Source organism: Hydra viridissima, unplaced genomic scaffold (genome assembly GCF_058129835.1).
Source record: "Hydra viridissima isolate aposymbiotic clone 2 unplaced genomic scaffold, HvirCarnegie_v1 scaffold_10, whole genome shotgun sequence".
Classification (NCBI taxonomy): domain Eukaryota; kingdom Metazoa; phylum Cnidaria; class Hydrozoa; order Anthoathecata; family Hydridae; genus Hydra; species Hydra viridissima.
Genome location: NW_028324309.1, coordinates 3400001 through 3416840, shown reverse-complemented (window position 1 = coordinate 3416840; position 16840 = coordinate 3400001). Strand labels below are relative to the sequence as shown.

The following is a 16840-nucleotide window of genomic DNA, read 5'->3' as shown; positions in this document are numbered from 1 at the left end:
CAATTTTGAAGTTTTTGATTTTTATTTATTTATTTTTAATATTGTATTACAAAAAAATTCTTACAAAAAGTATTTCATTAGAAGCGTCATATACTACTTTACATTTGTGCAAATTTTCAAATCTCTATTTTTAGTAACAAAAAAGTTATCGATTTTTGGTCCGAAACACACCTTTATTTTCCACTGTGCAGCGGGACAAATACAAACGCCTAGGCGTAACTGTTTAAGTGATATGATGTTCGAAAAACTGCTGCTGCTAAAAACAAATGATTATGACTGAATGAATGATATTTTGATATAAATGTAGTATATTGACTAAAAATTACTTTCGAGCAACGACAAAAATAAATTTTGAAAGTTCCTATAGCTATAAATTTTGGTAAAGCATTTTGTATTTAGTATTTTAAATACTTTTTTAAAAGTATTTTTATTTTAAATACTTTTGAAGTATTAGTATTTGTATTTAAAATACTTTTTTGTTCCAGTATTTATATTTGTAATTTAAATACTTTTATAAAGTATTTTACCCAGCACTGTTGTATGTATTAAAAAGACGATGGGACCTAATGCTTACAACTTTCATGCGTTTGTCATAACCTAAATCTTGTCTCGGATTAAAATTTTGGGCCAAACCATCGCAGAACTTATTAGATGGCACATCATATATCGATAAGGATCTTACTTGTTAAAATAACTATAATAAAAGCAATATTAGCTTTTGCCAAGAAATAAATAACTTTTTGTCTGATATTCGTTTACGTTGGAATTCGACTTTTTTAATGATTAGTAAGGTAATTAAAGCTAAAAATTTTTATAATAACTTTTCTATAAATCCTGGCACTATCAAAGCGTTAATAGAAAAACGGGTTAGTAAATTTATATTATCTAATTTCTTCTTTTACGATTTAGGCATTGCTAGTTTGATCAAGTTGCCTACAAGTGTCTCGATATTGGTCAAAACCATCTTTTTCTGAAGTAAGCACTTCTAAACCAAGCAAAATATAGAACTATTTCTTGATTAAAAATCTATGTTTAACTAAATACATACTTAAATTTTGTTATAACTTTTTTGCTCTTGATAGTAACACTCAGCAGAAACCTCACAAAATACTTAGGCATGTAAACAAATTCACTTTTTAAACATTTCTATAACTGTGGCTAAAAATTTTCGTTTTCCCTTTATCTCATCTTTCGTTTTTCCTTCATCCCAACTTTGCAAAGGTTGTGTCATTAAGCTAACACACTTTTTACTATTCTACGTGGCGTTGAACCACCAACCACTTTTTATTTGCATAAACTAGAGAAATTAAAAAATTTTCCACGATTATTACTTCAAAAAACGTCAAAATATGTTTAAACAAAATCTGAAGAGGTATGGCGCTATTGTAATTTATTTCACAAAACATTTTAACATATCCATACCAGCTAAAATGAAATGATTAGTAATATAGTTATAATGTAATACTATGTACATGAAGAACAAAATTCAACTACATTTCCTATAACTTAAAATACGTTTTGCACTTTTAATATGTTGTATTCAAAATCAAACTAAGAGTTTCAAATGGGAAAAAAATCTGGGGGAAAAAAAGTACTGTCATACATATGAGCTGCAACACTCAGAAAAAAAAGGACTGTTTTATGTACTGTTTTCAAGCTGAGATTCTTATTCCGTTTGGAAATGTATTTATCATTTCAGCTAATTTTTTAAAATCTTTTTCTCGCTAATTTTAAAGTTTTCTTCAGACAAATAGACTCTGATTAAAGTTTGCATTAAATCTAAAGAAAACTTCACGTGTTAAAAACGAAACTTTTTTTAGCCAAAATATAATTAAGTTCATTGAAAATATATGCCCGTTTGATGACGCAACAACTAATGACACCTAATATCACCCTTTTCATTATGCAATCGTCTATAAATATATAAGTTTCAATTTGGATGCCATAATGTGACTTAACTATTTCAGCTTAACTTTTATCTAATAACAATAGAAATAACTATTCTGGTTTAATTATCTCTCAGAAAAAAAATCGAAGAGAGATTACACAACATAAGGCTTAGAATGTGATATCAAATAAATATCTGAGTTCACAAAAGTCTTTAAGATTAATAAATATACGTTCAAATATGCAGCCACTTGAGGAGAGAGTGGTACACAGTCGTACAGAAGCTTGAGATGAAACTTAGTTTCTAATAACTAGAAGAAAAAACACTGATTATCTGTCCAACTTCGAACCTAATTGATTTTTTGTTTTGCCCAATATATAATCAATGCTCAAGTTTTTATTAGGGCGCAAGAATAGCTCGCATAAGAATATTATGGAGACTATCCTCATTTTAAAACTTAACCGAAATAGTTTCAAGTTTATTTTTTACTTCTTGAATTATGTTTTTATTTAAAAAAAAAGCAGAAAGCAAAATATTTGCACACACGACTCAGCTTTCGTTTGTAAAATAAAATGTCCATTCATCCGAACCATTTTACCGATAACAAAAAAGATTAAATCAAGCCTAATGATTATATATTACTTTAACAAAATACCGCCTTAGTCGAAAAAACTAATAAGAATACATGTTGCGTAACTAGAAAGCGACCTTAACATCTTTAAACTGTAGTTTAATAAGTAAATGTTGCGAAATACTAACTTGCAGTTTTTGAAGATTCAGTTCGTGTGTAAAGGGGTTGAAATGGGTTTTCAGAGAGCATTAAATAACTTAATATTGGACTTTTCAAAGTTATGAACCATTGATATCCTAAAATCTGTAAACTTGTGAATGTTTCTATACTTTTGATGTTGAAAGCAGTGAAAATCTGGAAGCTGAAGAGGGACAATTTCAAAGCGCTTTTTAAGGTTGACTTGTTAAGTTTGGTGAATTTAAAAAAGTAGTATGTTCTGTAACATCAGTGAAAGTCGTAGGCTCAGCAACAAAATGGTAATTAAATTATTTAACTTATCTTTTTTTAAACGTAATGAGAGAAGATAACTCGTCAGAAGGGGTTAGCAAAAAAAAGGTTAAGGGTCAATAATTACACATTAAAAGTTTGCAACTCTATCCTTGTATATCATGGATAGATGCACGGGATGAAAATAATAAAGGAGCGTTTGAATTGAGCAGTACAAGATTGGGCAAAAACAATAAGAATTATAGTTAAATTTCAGGTCGTAAATCGCAAAAGAACTTATGATAAAAGATACGCAACTGATTAAGTTACGCATTTTAATTATATTTTAAATTTATCGTTATATTATACAGCAATATTTCATCAGTTTGTAAAGCAGTACACCTTGATGTTGTTTTAAAAGTTTTTTCTATTTAAAGTAAATTTTTCACAGTGGGCGAATTTTCTTTTGGGCGAATTTTTAAAAAACCTGTCCAATAGTCAAAAAATAAAAATCATTATTTTAAATTTTTTATTTTGTAATAATCTAAACCAACGCCTGGTTCTTTTTTTTTTCTTTAAGAGAAAAATTCATAACTTTTGTAAGTAGCCATACCCTCCCAGTCAAACATTTGTTGTTAAAAACGTGTTTTACATGATTTTATAGGCAACGAAATGATGTGTTTTTAAAGTTATTCTTTACAAAAAAAGTTATTTATTAATGAAAGAAAATTATTACTAATGAAAAAAAAATTTTTTTTTAATGAAAGAAAAATTGTTAATAGTGAAAGAAAAATTATAATTAATGAATGAACAATTATTTCTAATAAAAGAATAATTACTATTAATGAAAGAAAAATCATTTTTAATGAAAGAAAAATCATTATTAATGAAAGAAAAATCATTATTAATGAAAGAAAAATCATTATTAATGAAAGAAAAATTATTATTAATGAAAGAAAAATTATTGTTTCTGGAAATATTTATCATTGATGAAAGAAAAATCACAATTAATATTTTTTATTCATGAAAGAAAAATTATTATCAATGAAAGAAAAATTATTATCAATGAAAGAAAAATTTTTGTCAATGAAAGAAAAGTTATTATTAATGAAATAAAAATCATTATTTTTTAATGAAAAAAAAAAAAATTGTCCAAGATACTCTTTAAAGTATATAAATAACGTTTTAGTAAAATATTTAATTTCTTTTAAAATTTTTAATAAAATATTTTATTGAAAGAAGACACGGACACTAAAATATAGTTCCATGGAAGTGTTTACATTTTAGCCAACATCGTTTAGAAGCTTATTTCTAAGAACTGAGGTTTTCAAAATTTCTTATTGTTCTCAAATTGAAACCTTTTAAGCAATAAGTAAAAGCCTTGATATGGAAAGTACAACATTCAGGTACCTGATTCAAAAATTCTTTGCGCTGAGGCCATGATTAAGTACGGGCATAAATTTCAATTTTACGCTGAAAAAGATACGCATAATACTTTAAAAACAAATATGTAAATTATTCGGTATTCCAAGATTAAAAATGAGTGAGACTCATCACATTATGAAAAGATTTGAACCATGAAAAGATTTCGGCATTGTGGAAGATTAAAAAATAACAACTAAGAAGGTCGATTCTTTATTAATAATCTTTAAAAATAAAATTTTAACGATAAATTTTAAACGCTGCATCAGAGTATTAAAAAATTGGCAAGACTTATAATCAAAGCTAAAAGTTTAGAGCTTTAAAAATAATTCAGAGTTAGTATAAAACTCCTTTCTAATTATGTTATGAAGAATATTTCTAACTTTTCAATATAAAAAGTAATTTAAAAATTACAAATGCATTCTTGAGGTAGTACCCTAAAAAAAGGTGCTGATACCATTCCTGATACTAATTAATTTGATGAGGCAAGAAATATTCATACCGTAAAAATAGAAAATAATTGCTCTAGACTTTGCCTTCTTTATCTTAAAGAAGGCAAAGTAAAAAGCAATTACTTCAAATTATATTATAACATACCAAAATAACAATAGCTAAAGACGTTTTGGTATGAAAAAAAACGCTAACTTTGTTATTTTAACATATCAGTGTAAATGAAACATGAAAAAGACTTTTAGAAAGTATTTTAAAATTATCATGTGAAAAACATTTGTTATAAGTAAGAATTTTAGTAGTTTTTAATCAATTTCAAGTTCGAATTTTGTTCGTCATCTTTTAAAAGCTAAATTTTGTGCGGAAGGAGGAAGAATCTACTCCAAAAATAAAAACAGTTTTTCTCAAAAATACAATTGTAATAAAGTACTTAAACTAAAATTTGTGCAAAGAAACATGTTTGTCTAAATGCGATTTTTATGCCCTAGGTTTTTATTTTTATTTTGAATTATCAACATTGTATAGATGATTATCATAATACAAAAAGCAAACATTACTAGGCAAATAATGCAGAAATCCAATTTTGTTCCATTTTTTTCCAAAAAGTTTAAGGTGTTTAGGTTCATATAGTAGCCAACCAACACTGTTGGTTTTTGGGGTTAATTAGTTGTTTTCGTTGTCACAAAAACACCAAGAAATAAAAAAAAAACATCACTTAACATGTTAATATTAATTTTATGACGAGTGCAGTTTTATTGGTAAATAATCATTCTTAAAGATTTAAAATGTGAAGACAAGGAGTTCTATTATCTTTTTGGTATTGTGATTTACGTGTAAAGATAACAGTATTTTTTTTAAGATCGTATAAGATAATTGACATTCTTTATCGGATTAAATTAGCGAGTTAATTTTTTCTGAAGATTTTTAAGTCCTAATTAGAGTTATTTCATTGATTGAAAAAACCAGTATTTATTTGAATTATATGACGAGTAAATAGTTAAATAATAGATCAACCATTCATCGCACTTATTTCTTTACACTGCTGTTTCATTTTGGAAAAAAGATTGAAGTTGCATTAAAACACTAAAACAAAATTCACAACTTATAAACTTACGGATACAATAAATTTTCAAGAGTTAAATCACGTAACAATATTGTGTGAACATACTGCCCTTAGTAAAGCGCAACGAAAACTGTTGATCTTAATGTTGACACTAATGGCATAAACGCATATAACCTTCATGACAATAATTCGTAGAATTCATGTTAGACTGAATATACTTTTATCCTTTTAAATCAAAACCACACGCTGTTTGCTAAAGTATTCCTTTTTTTTATTAGAAGAAGACCAACTTTCTATAAATATAGAGAGAGAAGAAAAAATTTCTCAGCAGCAGTATTAATGCTGGCAATTAGTGTTTCGTTTAATCTCATGGAAATAATTCACAACAACTGATGACTTACTCAGAGGTTAGCTTTACATAATGATAATAACAATTGATTTGTGTCCAATGTATGAAGATGTTCCGAAAAGTTTTTATGATAACATATTCTTTGCGACTTCTTTAACAATTGGCTTACTTATACTGATAACTAACATATTGTTAATCATTGGGATACTCAAATCAAGAATAAGAAGAAAAAGAACAGCAAATGAAAGACTCGTATTAATTTTAGCTTGCAGTGACATAACGGTTGGATTAATTCAAATACCTCTACGATTGGTTTTCGTTCAAAAAGGAAGAGAGCTTGGTTGCAGTACTAGGCTTGCGGTCGGGTTTTGGACGGTATTTCCGTTTGCTTTCTCATGCACTACAGTCTTAACAATCTCGGTAGAGCGTTTTTTTGTTGTTTTGAAAGACAACAAATGCTGTGGTAGATATTTTAAATGGACCTATTTAATACCGATCATCATTTTCAACTTCATGTTCTCATGTGCACTAGGTATTTTGTTTGCGTACGAAATTCACATCGAAGTTTTAGTCATTGTGATCCCCTCATGTTTATGTGCTGTTTTATTGTTTTTACTTGCTTTCAACACGTCACTATTGATCGGAATTAAAAAAATAATCAGATGTAATAACATTCAAGTTGCAAGAAACATGAATATTGAAAAGCAACTTTCTATAACTATGGCGATAATATCATTTTCACTCATGTTAGTATACGTTCCTTTGGTAGCTTCCTTTTACTACACTGCAGTTTGCTTTCTTAACGAAGATTGGGAGGCTTACCATTCAAGCATAAAGTTTATACAATGGGCACTGCTAATATTTGAATCAAACTCAGTGTTTAACGCATTAATATATGTGGGTAGAAGTAGCAGAATCTCAAAGATGTATACTTCATATATTCAAAACGTCGTTGCAAGTATTTCATTAAAAATAAACACAATTAAACTAATGATGGTTTCATTATTTCGTTATCGATGTTAATTATGAACTCTGAACTATTTTACATTCTGCAAAGATGTGCTGACTATTATCAACCTTTGAAAAACCTACTTTCTTAATAGACATAATTTACCGAAATACTTTTCGAAAGTTGGAGAAGAAGTTGCATCTTTTCACATTCTTTTGTTTAACAAACAGAATCCATTTGTGTTTAAAAAAGTTAATGATATTGTTGGTAAATCATTTTTTAGTGCATTGAGAACATTAATCCCGACCTTCTCAACAACGTCATAAACTGAAGGAGCATTTAGAATTTGCCCTTTTTCATACTTTGATTTAATAGAGGAAATGGTTTCTTGGGATTGTGAACAGAGATCTATTGAATAATCTGATCTTAAGAATATATTCAACACAACTGATCAATAATAAAGTATATTTTATTACTAATCAGTGGTGTGCTGAATATATCACATAATTAAGATTCCCGTAATACGAAGAATCAAATTTATGTAGATTACAAAACTTAAATGCTAGTAAGATGATATGCTAGTAAGATTAAATGCTAGTATGATGATATGAATAAGGGAAACATGTAGATTACACGCTCTTTCAGGTTCCTTTCCATCTAAATGCTGGATATGGAATATTTAGAACCCAGGAATCTTGTAAGTTTTAGGCTCCATAAAGATATTATTTCAATTATTCAAAATTTCAGGTATGTTTCGGTAACACAAAAAGGTTTTGTAAGCTTTTCAAAATACTAAAAACTACATGATCAATTTGTGATAAGTGCCCTATTACACTCCATAACTGTCTGAGTTCAAACCACGGAGAGTTTATTGAAAGTAAAAAACGTAAAAAACTTATTAATAAAGTTGATGCTCTTCAATAGCTTACAGAAATTGGTTCTGTTTTCCATATTCTTGGAGTAACTTATGCTATAAACAATGTAAATACTGCTGTCAAGGTATGTCTTAAGTTTGAATTGGAAGCTGTTTAGAGTGCAAGGGTCTTTAACCGTATTACTGACATCATCAGTTGCCGAATAGTTTATTTGGGTATCTATAGTGAACGAAGGGTAGAAGCCATACAATAGAACATTTACCGTTGTTGGCCCAGGTACGAATGAAAACTTATCATTAAGAATATTCAAACATAATGTACAGTTTGAAACAATATAAAATATTTGTATATATTATTTTTAATATAACATCTTCAAAGTCTGGAAATGAAGTTGATAATTGTTTTTAAAAAAGTTTTAAAATAAGTTTTTAAATTTCCAAAATAGTGAAAATGGTAAATGTGACGATATCTCGTTTAAGATTACATAATATATTTAAAATGTGGTGTGTAAAATCAAATTAATAGATTTCAAAAGAGGCATTGTTTTGTACAAATAAATGAAAATTTTATCTGTGTTTTTTACAATGTTAGAATTTTTCACTTCTCCGAATAACATTTTCTTTATATCAGATAAGCTTTGGAAATAATTTTATTTCGAAGTTAAAATTTTCATAAACAAATTTCAACTAATACATTTTACCACCCTTAAAAAACCTAAACGATGTTTAAAATTTATATACGTTTTATGCAAATTCCAATTAGTTTCTGTGTCAATAAATCACCGTTTGATGACTGAACCACTAATAACTATAGAAATAGTGTTTTTGATTTCGTTATGTAGCTTAACTTTCCTTTCTTTGTTAAAAAAACATTATTCTGCCTACTATAACAGCTTCGTCGGAAAATGAATTGAATTCACTAAACAACAAGCTCATGAAAATGTCAAGATTCCTAAAAGTATTATTAAATATGAATAAATGTTCGTCTTCTAAAAGGTTATGAAAGAGCAACTATATTGGGTGAGGAGAAAGAAGTAAGACTAAAAAGATTGGATATAAGACTGTGAATACTAATGTTGGGATATTTGACTGTGCTTGTTTAGGCTTTTCAATTTAACCTAAAATGAAATTCTAACTTCTAAATGCTGCAGTTAATATTATAAAATAATCTAATATTAACAAAAATTAAAAACAGACCTTCCCACTTCTTAACAATTGAACTATAGATAAGTGAAAACGTCATTTAGATCTCGCTTTCCAGACGTTCATATGAGAATTCCTCAAGTTTATTTAAATTCTTGTAATAGAATATCTATTTTCAGAAGCATTTAAAACTTTTTTCCCTAAGTGATAACGTTATTTATGGACAGCAAGCCACTACAGTTAAATGTTAAAAATTTTATAAATATTAGTCAGGATAAGAATATATCTCTCAAAAGAATTTTTTTTTATTATTTATCGTTATTACTTTTTTATTACTATTTATTAAAAAAAAAAGTTTCATTTTCTCAAAACAAAGTAATGTTACTGTATTTGTAAGTAAATTTCTATACTTTTATGAATGACCATTGAAGTTAATGATTTTTTATTAAATTATATGATGTTTAAAAAAAAAAAATCAGCATCTTTACATATCGCGACTTTAATAGTATTTTATAAAGAAGGCAATCAAAAATTGATAATTAGTTTGATAACGTGAAATTATATTCGATATTACATTAATTGAAGGCCTTAATATGAAACAATGAAAAATAACAATTTAATTTTAATTAAATCTACATAATCAATGCTTATCTATTTTCGCCTTAATTTTATACTTCATAAGATTACTTATGGATATTATATATTGATTAAAAAATTAATAAATAAGAATGCGAAGTAATATGGAAAAAATAAAGTTTATTCTAAAAAAGTGCCATTATTATTTAGTGCAATAGTGCTACTATTGCAAAAGAAAAATATAACTAATCTATTTAACAATAAAAATCACTATGATCCAAAATAAAACCAGGTTATTCTTCTGCAATTTCTCCAATTATGGTCTGCATATTGTTATAAAAGTGGTAGTGTATTGACGGTATAAAAGGTGATAGAGTTTTAATCTTTTCTACTTTTTAATTTGATACTTTTAATGAAGTTATAAATTTCTGCTCCAACTCAGTGTGATGTCTTCAGCGTTTTTCCTTTCCTTGCAATATTTACTTGCTTGCACTCATCTTTATCAATGTAATGTTTAATGTAGTACCTTAGCTTATTCTGCATTAAAGTCATAGGAAATCGTTTAGGAAAATCTAATCGTCTACAATCGTTTGTTTGTGTGGTTCTATTGTTATTTGCAAGGGCTGTTAATTCAGGAAATTTCAAAGAATCAGTTACATAACCAGATTTGTTTGGGATGTTACTCTAAAATAAATATTCAATAATATAATTGGCCACAGTGATCAACTATTTTTCATTTATTATAATATTAAAAGCAATATAATAACAAGCCATAAAATAAACTTAAATGTTTACCAGTTGATCTGTAGGTATATTTTACATGGCATTAGGGACAGTCTTACCACTATTACTATTATCAAAATCACTGGATGTACAACAATTGCTTTTGAAAATATTTTTTTGAAATCTGCAGAAACCGTTTTAACGTTAAAGCGCCAATATGAGAAATATCATTGTATAATCTCAAAATATCGCAATTGACACATTTTGCAGTAAGAAAGTTTAAGATTGCGGCCCCTATTTTAAGAAAAAAGCTTAATTATCGTATACAATATATGATTATAAAGGATAAAAACTCATGCTTGAAAAAATTGTTACTGGTCGTCAATTTTTCGCAATAAGCCCTTCAATTAAAGAAATCGCTTATTTTATTTTTTTGTGGAAAAATCGAATTAGCTGTGTTTTTATATTGTACTTCGGAAAGTTTTCATTTCTATTTACCGAGTATACGCTTATAGAATGTTACTTTAGAAGAATTGAATACTTCAATGCAGAAGTAATTAACAAAGTTTTGATTGCTAGACCTAACTTGGCTAATGTTTTAATAGAAACTCAGGTTGATAAGTAAAACATTGGGTTTAGATGGAACTGAGCTTGATATTATGTATTCAAGCTAATTGGCGATTTAAGATAACCATATCAAAGAAGGGCGGAAACACTATGAAGAAATCATGCAAAATATTGTCACGAAGTCATACAGACAAAAAAGGAACCGTTATAAAAAATGTTATCAAAACGTTCAAAAACTTTTTGTGAAATCATACCACATTAAAATGCTTAAAAAGAGAGTTTCGTCGAAATATTTCTCTTGACGGAGCGGCAAGTGTTTGGAAACTTGTTAATAAGGCACTAAGTTTGAATTTGTTAAAAATCATGATGTAAAGGTTTTTATACTCAGAATGGATAGAGGCGTCTAAGATGTAATTTGTTTGTTCCTGATACTTTAATCAAATAACGTTTTTTCTAAAAATAACCTCACAACTGGTTGACGAACTATAATAATTGTAGAAAGATAGTTAGCTGGGTATTATAGGGTTTTTAAAAAAATCGCTAAATATCAAAAATAAAAGCTTACTTGTATGAAATCGATGGACATCTACATTTTTTTTTTGACGCCATAGAAGAAGTGAGGAAAAAGAGAAAGAAAAAGTCACCACTAAACTCTAACTTACTTAGATCTTTAAAAATGGAGCTTATTTAGCACTAAATGGCTTAAAAAGAATTTCTACGCAAACTCTTAACAATTCTGTGGTTTTATCAAAATTAAAGACATTAATTATTATTATGCACACCTTCTAACATAATTCACCTGCTTCAAGCTCTGCAGTGTTGAAGTTCGTTACAAAGATGCTAACTTCTAATATTATTATTATTTTTTTCGTATTACGTACGAAGTTAAAAGGAACAGACGCTAAAATGATAAGTTTAACCCTACTTTTATGTTGGGGTCCAAACGGACCCCACGAGTAGTTTGTTTTTGCATTATATATTTATGTAGTTAGTATTTTTTTTCAAAATTTTATATATCTGTTAAAAATCAGAAGATGTACAAAGACCAAAAAAATATTTTTTGAACATTGCTTCCTTTTTTTAGTTATTTTCAAAATATACATCAATGATGTTGGGGTCCATATGGACCCCAACATAGTTTTTCTTATAAACTTAATTGTTTTTCATAACTTATGCTTTTAAAAACTGTTTTTATTTTTTTATTTGTAACTCAATCTTTTTCTTTGATATTTTTAGATAAATTAGCTATATTTAGATTTCATAACAAATATTAGAACTTATGGCTGAAACTAAAAAAAGAGTTTGTATTAGATACACTGCTGAACAGGCTCAGGAACTATTGTTTGCATCACTTGATAAAGATTCATCAAGTGAAGAAGAGTTAATATCTGATGATGATGAAGAGGAAGAAGAAGTTGTTGAAGTAACAACAGACAGCTCAGAATATACTGAGTCATCAGATGATGCTGATTTTCAAGTAGATACTCCTGCAATTCCAAAAGTAGAGAATAAGTCAACACCAGTATTAGGAGCTAGAAGATGTAGAACTCGTGGTGGAGTTAGAGGTACTAGCAGTATTTATGGTAAAAATAGTCAAGGGAGAATTAGTTGTGCAAATCAGGTATTAGAAAGAGGAAATATACATAATGATAGAGCTCAGGAAACAAGTCCAGGTAATACTAATGAAATAGTTGAAACTGAAGTGGAAGTTAGCAATACAACAAATGTTTATAAGTGCCCAAAAAGTAATGAAATATGGCAAAAACAAAGACTAAACAATTCTAAAAAATTTGCAGCACAAAACGTCATGAAATTAAAACCAGGATTAACACAATATGCAATAAATATGACAGATTCGATAAATGCTGCTTTTCAACTTTTTTTTACCCCAAAGATCTTCAAGATAATTCTAACTAAATCAAACAAAGAAGGTGAAGTTGTTTTTAAAGAAAAGTGGGCACCAATATCTGAGGATGAACTAAATGGGTTTCTTGGACTTTTATTTTTAGCAGGTGTTTATCGATCAGCAGGTGAAGCTACAGAGGAGCTATGGGACATTAGTGATGGCCGGCAGATTTTTCGTTCTGTAATGAGTTGTGAGCGTTTTCATACCATTTCAAGAGTTTTGAGATTTGATGACAAAGCAACTCGATTATTAAGACGCAGCAATGACAAACTTGCACCTATTCGTGAGGTTTTTGACATTTGGGTACAAACACTTTCAAATAGTTTTAGACCATATGAAAATGTTACTGTTGATGAACAGCTGGTTCCATTTCGTGGACGTTGTTCTTTTAGACAATATATAAAATCCAAACCAGCTAAATATGGGTTAAAGGTATGGTTATTGTGTGATTCTAGTACCAGCTATGTCTTGAATGCACAAATTTATACTGGTCGTGTTCATGGGGATGGCCCAGAAAGGAATCAAGGGCAACGAGTAGTACATGATTTAGTTGAAGTCATAAAAGGATCTGGAAGAAATGTTACAATGGACAACTTTTTCACATCTGTAACACTTGCACAAGAACTTTTGGAGAAAAAATTAAGTCTAGTTGGAACGATGCGCAAAAATAAAAAAGAAATTCCTACAGAATTTTTACCTGCTCGAACACGAGAAGTCTACTCTTCGTTGTTTGGTCACCAAGAACAATTGACTTTAGTCTCATATGTCCCAAAGAAAGGAAAGTCAGTCATTCTGCTGAGTAGCAATCATCGTGATGCAGAGTTATCAAACCGCCCTGACAAAAAACCACAGATAATTCTGGACTATAATTCAACGAAGGGGGGAGTAGATACTCTTGACCAAATGGTCTCTACTTTTTCTACAAAGAGAATGACCCGCAGGTAATTATAAATATAGCAATACTCTATATAAATTTATGAAATCTATTATTTATTTGTCTATTTTTTATAATTCAGGTGGCCTATGGTAATCTTTTACAACATCCTAGACATATCTGCTGTTAATGCCTTTGTAATTTGGATGCATTTAAATCCTACATGGAATAAACAGAAGACGCATCGCAGAAGATTGTTTTTAAAAGAACTCGGTAAATCTCTGGTAGCAAACCAACTCCAGTCAAGACTGTTACTTCCAAATTTGTCTTTAAACTTACACGATTCTATTTGCAAGTCACTTGCAAATATTTCATCACGAAATGTTGTATTAAGTTCTTCAATGTCATTCAACGATCCACAAAATAACACAAAAAGAAGCAATGATGAAAATAAAGCAAAAGATAATAGTAATTTTGGTGTGAAAAGAAAACGAGGTAGATGCAAGCTCTGTAATAGATCACTTGATAAAAAAGTTCGAACTACTTGTAATAAATGTAACAATTTTGTATGCTGTACACACAGCAAAATTCTTTGTGAACACTGTGCAAAGTAAACCATACATGCATATATATATATATATATATATATATATATATATATATATATATATATATATATATATATATATATATATATATATATATGTATGTATTTATGTTTAGATTTTTTTCTGTTAATAACAAAGTAATGTTTTATTTTTGGTAAAACAGAATAAAATTATCTTTTTTAATCTTTTTAAACAAAAAATTATTTTATTAAAAACATAATTATTTAGTTGGGGTCCGTATGGACCCCAACGTAACAAGTGCAAGTCAGTTAGCGACGGCATAGTAGGGTTAAAGCAAAAGTTTTACATCTTTATTCACGTCTATTTTTAGATATAAAGTATTTTTCAAATATCTATACTATGACTTAAAAGCATAAAACATCCCTGCTACTTTAAATACTGATTCTTTATTTAGTACAAAGTTCATTCATAGCTACATAATTCAATACCTATTTCATTTCACAAAGCTTATTAAACTACTTAAACACCGAGATTGCATTTTGTTTATCCTTGAATTTTTTACTTAGATAATCCAAAGACAAATGGAGTTTAAATCTAGTGATTTTAGTTGTCAATTCATTTAGCTGAGCATTTTGTTCTTTCATTTTTGCGTAAATATTCTCTGCATTCACTGGCGTGTTTAAAGTAATAATTTTTTTCCGAACCTGAACGAATTAAATATTTCGTTAAAATGTGTTTTATAAAATACGTTTTAGTTGAATCTTTACAGTGCTTTTAATCCTATTTAAGAAGATTTCCAGAAAGGAATCATGGTGACATTGCTTGGGTCTTAGCAGTTTAAAATGTTAAGTGTTTTATAAAAACCCTCTATAAAGTGATCTGCAGACAATATAATGATAGAGCGTTTTTTAACTAAAAATAAATGATGATTCGCGAGTACAAATTTGGTGTTTAAAACAAGTATATATCAAGCCTGTCCTGTTATGTCAGGGAACAGTGACAGGGGACTAACTTGTTACATTAAATCTAAATATATTGCGGGTTGATCAAACAGACTCGATAAACTTGATAAAAGACATAAATTCAAGTGAGTTCATCTTAAATACTTTAAAACTATAGTATTACAAAAACTATTTTACTTGGCTCGGAGAGTAAGATATTTTTGTTTTCCTGGTACAAAATGCAAAATGCGTTTGTTTCTTTTCAAACGGAATAAAGTTAATTGTTCGTTTAATTTGAAAACATCACTTTGAGTTTCGAATGAAAAAGTGCTCGCATTAAATTTGACAAATAATTGCGCGAAAATATATCTCCTTTTTCTTCATACTTACCCAGCTAACACAAAACGTTCAAGTACGTTCGAAGAACGTTGGAAATGTTCTTAGAACGTTCTTAGAACGTGCCCGACCGTTTCTAACGTTCTACGAACGTTTCTTGAACGTATTGTGTTAGCTGGGTAGTTTATAAAATTGTTTAATGGATGACCAGAGGAACCTTATCCATCACATCATATATTAAGTTACATACATACATACATACATACATACATACATACATACATACATACATACATACATACATACATACATACATACATACATACATACATACATACATACATACATACATACATACATACATACATACATACATACATACATACATACATACATACATACATACATACATACATACCCAGCTAGCCTATACAGACGGGTCCCGTACGGTATTGAACCGGGGATCTGGTATGGTTTTTATCCGGGTTATGGTACCGGGAGTCAGACGGGTCCCGTACGGTATTGAACCGGGGATCTGGTATGGTTTTTATCTGGGTTATGACACCGGGAGTCAGACGGGAACCGTACGGTTTTCCCGGGTGTTAACACCACATATCGACTGTTTTAGAATTTACCTCAGGGATGAAGTTTGAAATTGCCATTTTGTTGTGTGAATGTTTTTGCGATATTTTGTTAATATTATATTTCTTTTACGCTTTAATGTAGTTTCTTTTTCAAATATTGTTATATATTTTTTTGCATATATTTTCCAAATATTTCCTTAAAGTTGTCCGTTTTCAAATTACGATTGTCGGATAAAAACAATTTTTTTACTGTTTGATTTTAGTAAAATATATTTGAGGATAATTTTTTTCCTAACAGTATTTTAGGTATTTCAAGTTCATTGTGTTTTCGTTATGTTTACAATAACTATTTATAGACAAATCTATGTTGATTTTTGCAAATTGATTGAAACATTAAGTTGAAAACACTGGTTTTTAGTTGTCTGAGATACTGTAATTAAACTACGCGCGAAAGCAATTACAAAGAGTGGACATTGCGCAGTTTCCTTAAAATCTTATAAACATACTTTGAGCGGTATTTTTATGGACATGTTTGAGTTGATTTGTAAAGTGTAAATTGAAGGCGAATTTTTTGTGGATGAGAGTTTTTTATTAGAAGAGAAAATGTAGAGTTGAAACGTTGCGTTCGC

General features: G+C 28.7%; 1 protein-coding gene across 1 annotated transcript; it reads left to right on the top strand.

Moving 5' to 3' along the window:
- Window positions 1-2629: 2629 nt before the first annotated feature.
- LOC149882655 (uncharacterized) lies at window positions 2630-8382 on the top strand. Its single transcript, XM_090100827.1, has 2 exons — window positions 2630-2935; window positions 6099-8382. Exon 2 carries the CDS (start codon window positions 6242-6244, stop codon window positions 7190-7192), a length of 951 nt encoding a protein of 316 aa, XP_089956953.1. The 5' UTR covers window positions 2630-2935; window positions 6099-6241; the 3' UTR covers window positions 7193-8382.
- The last annotated feature ends 8458 nt before the right edge of the window (window positions 8383-16840 follow it).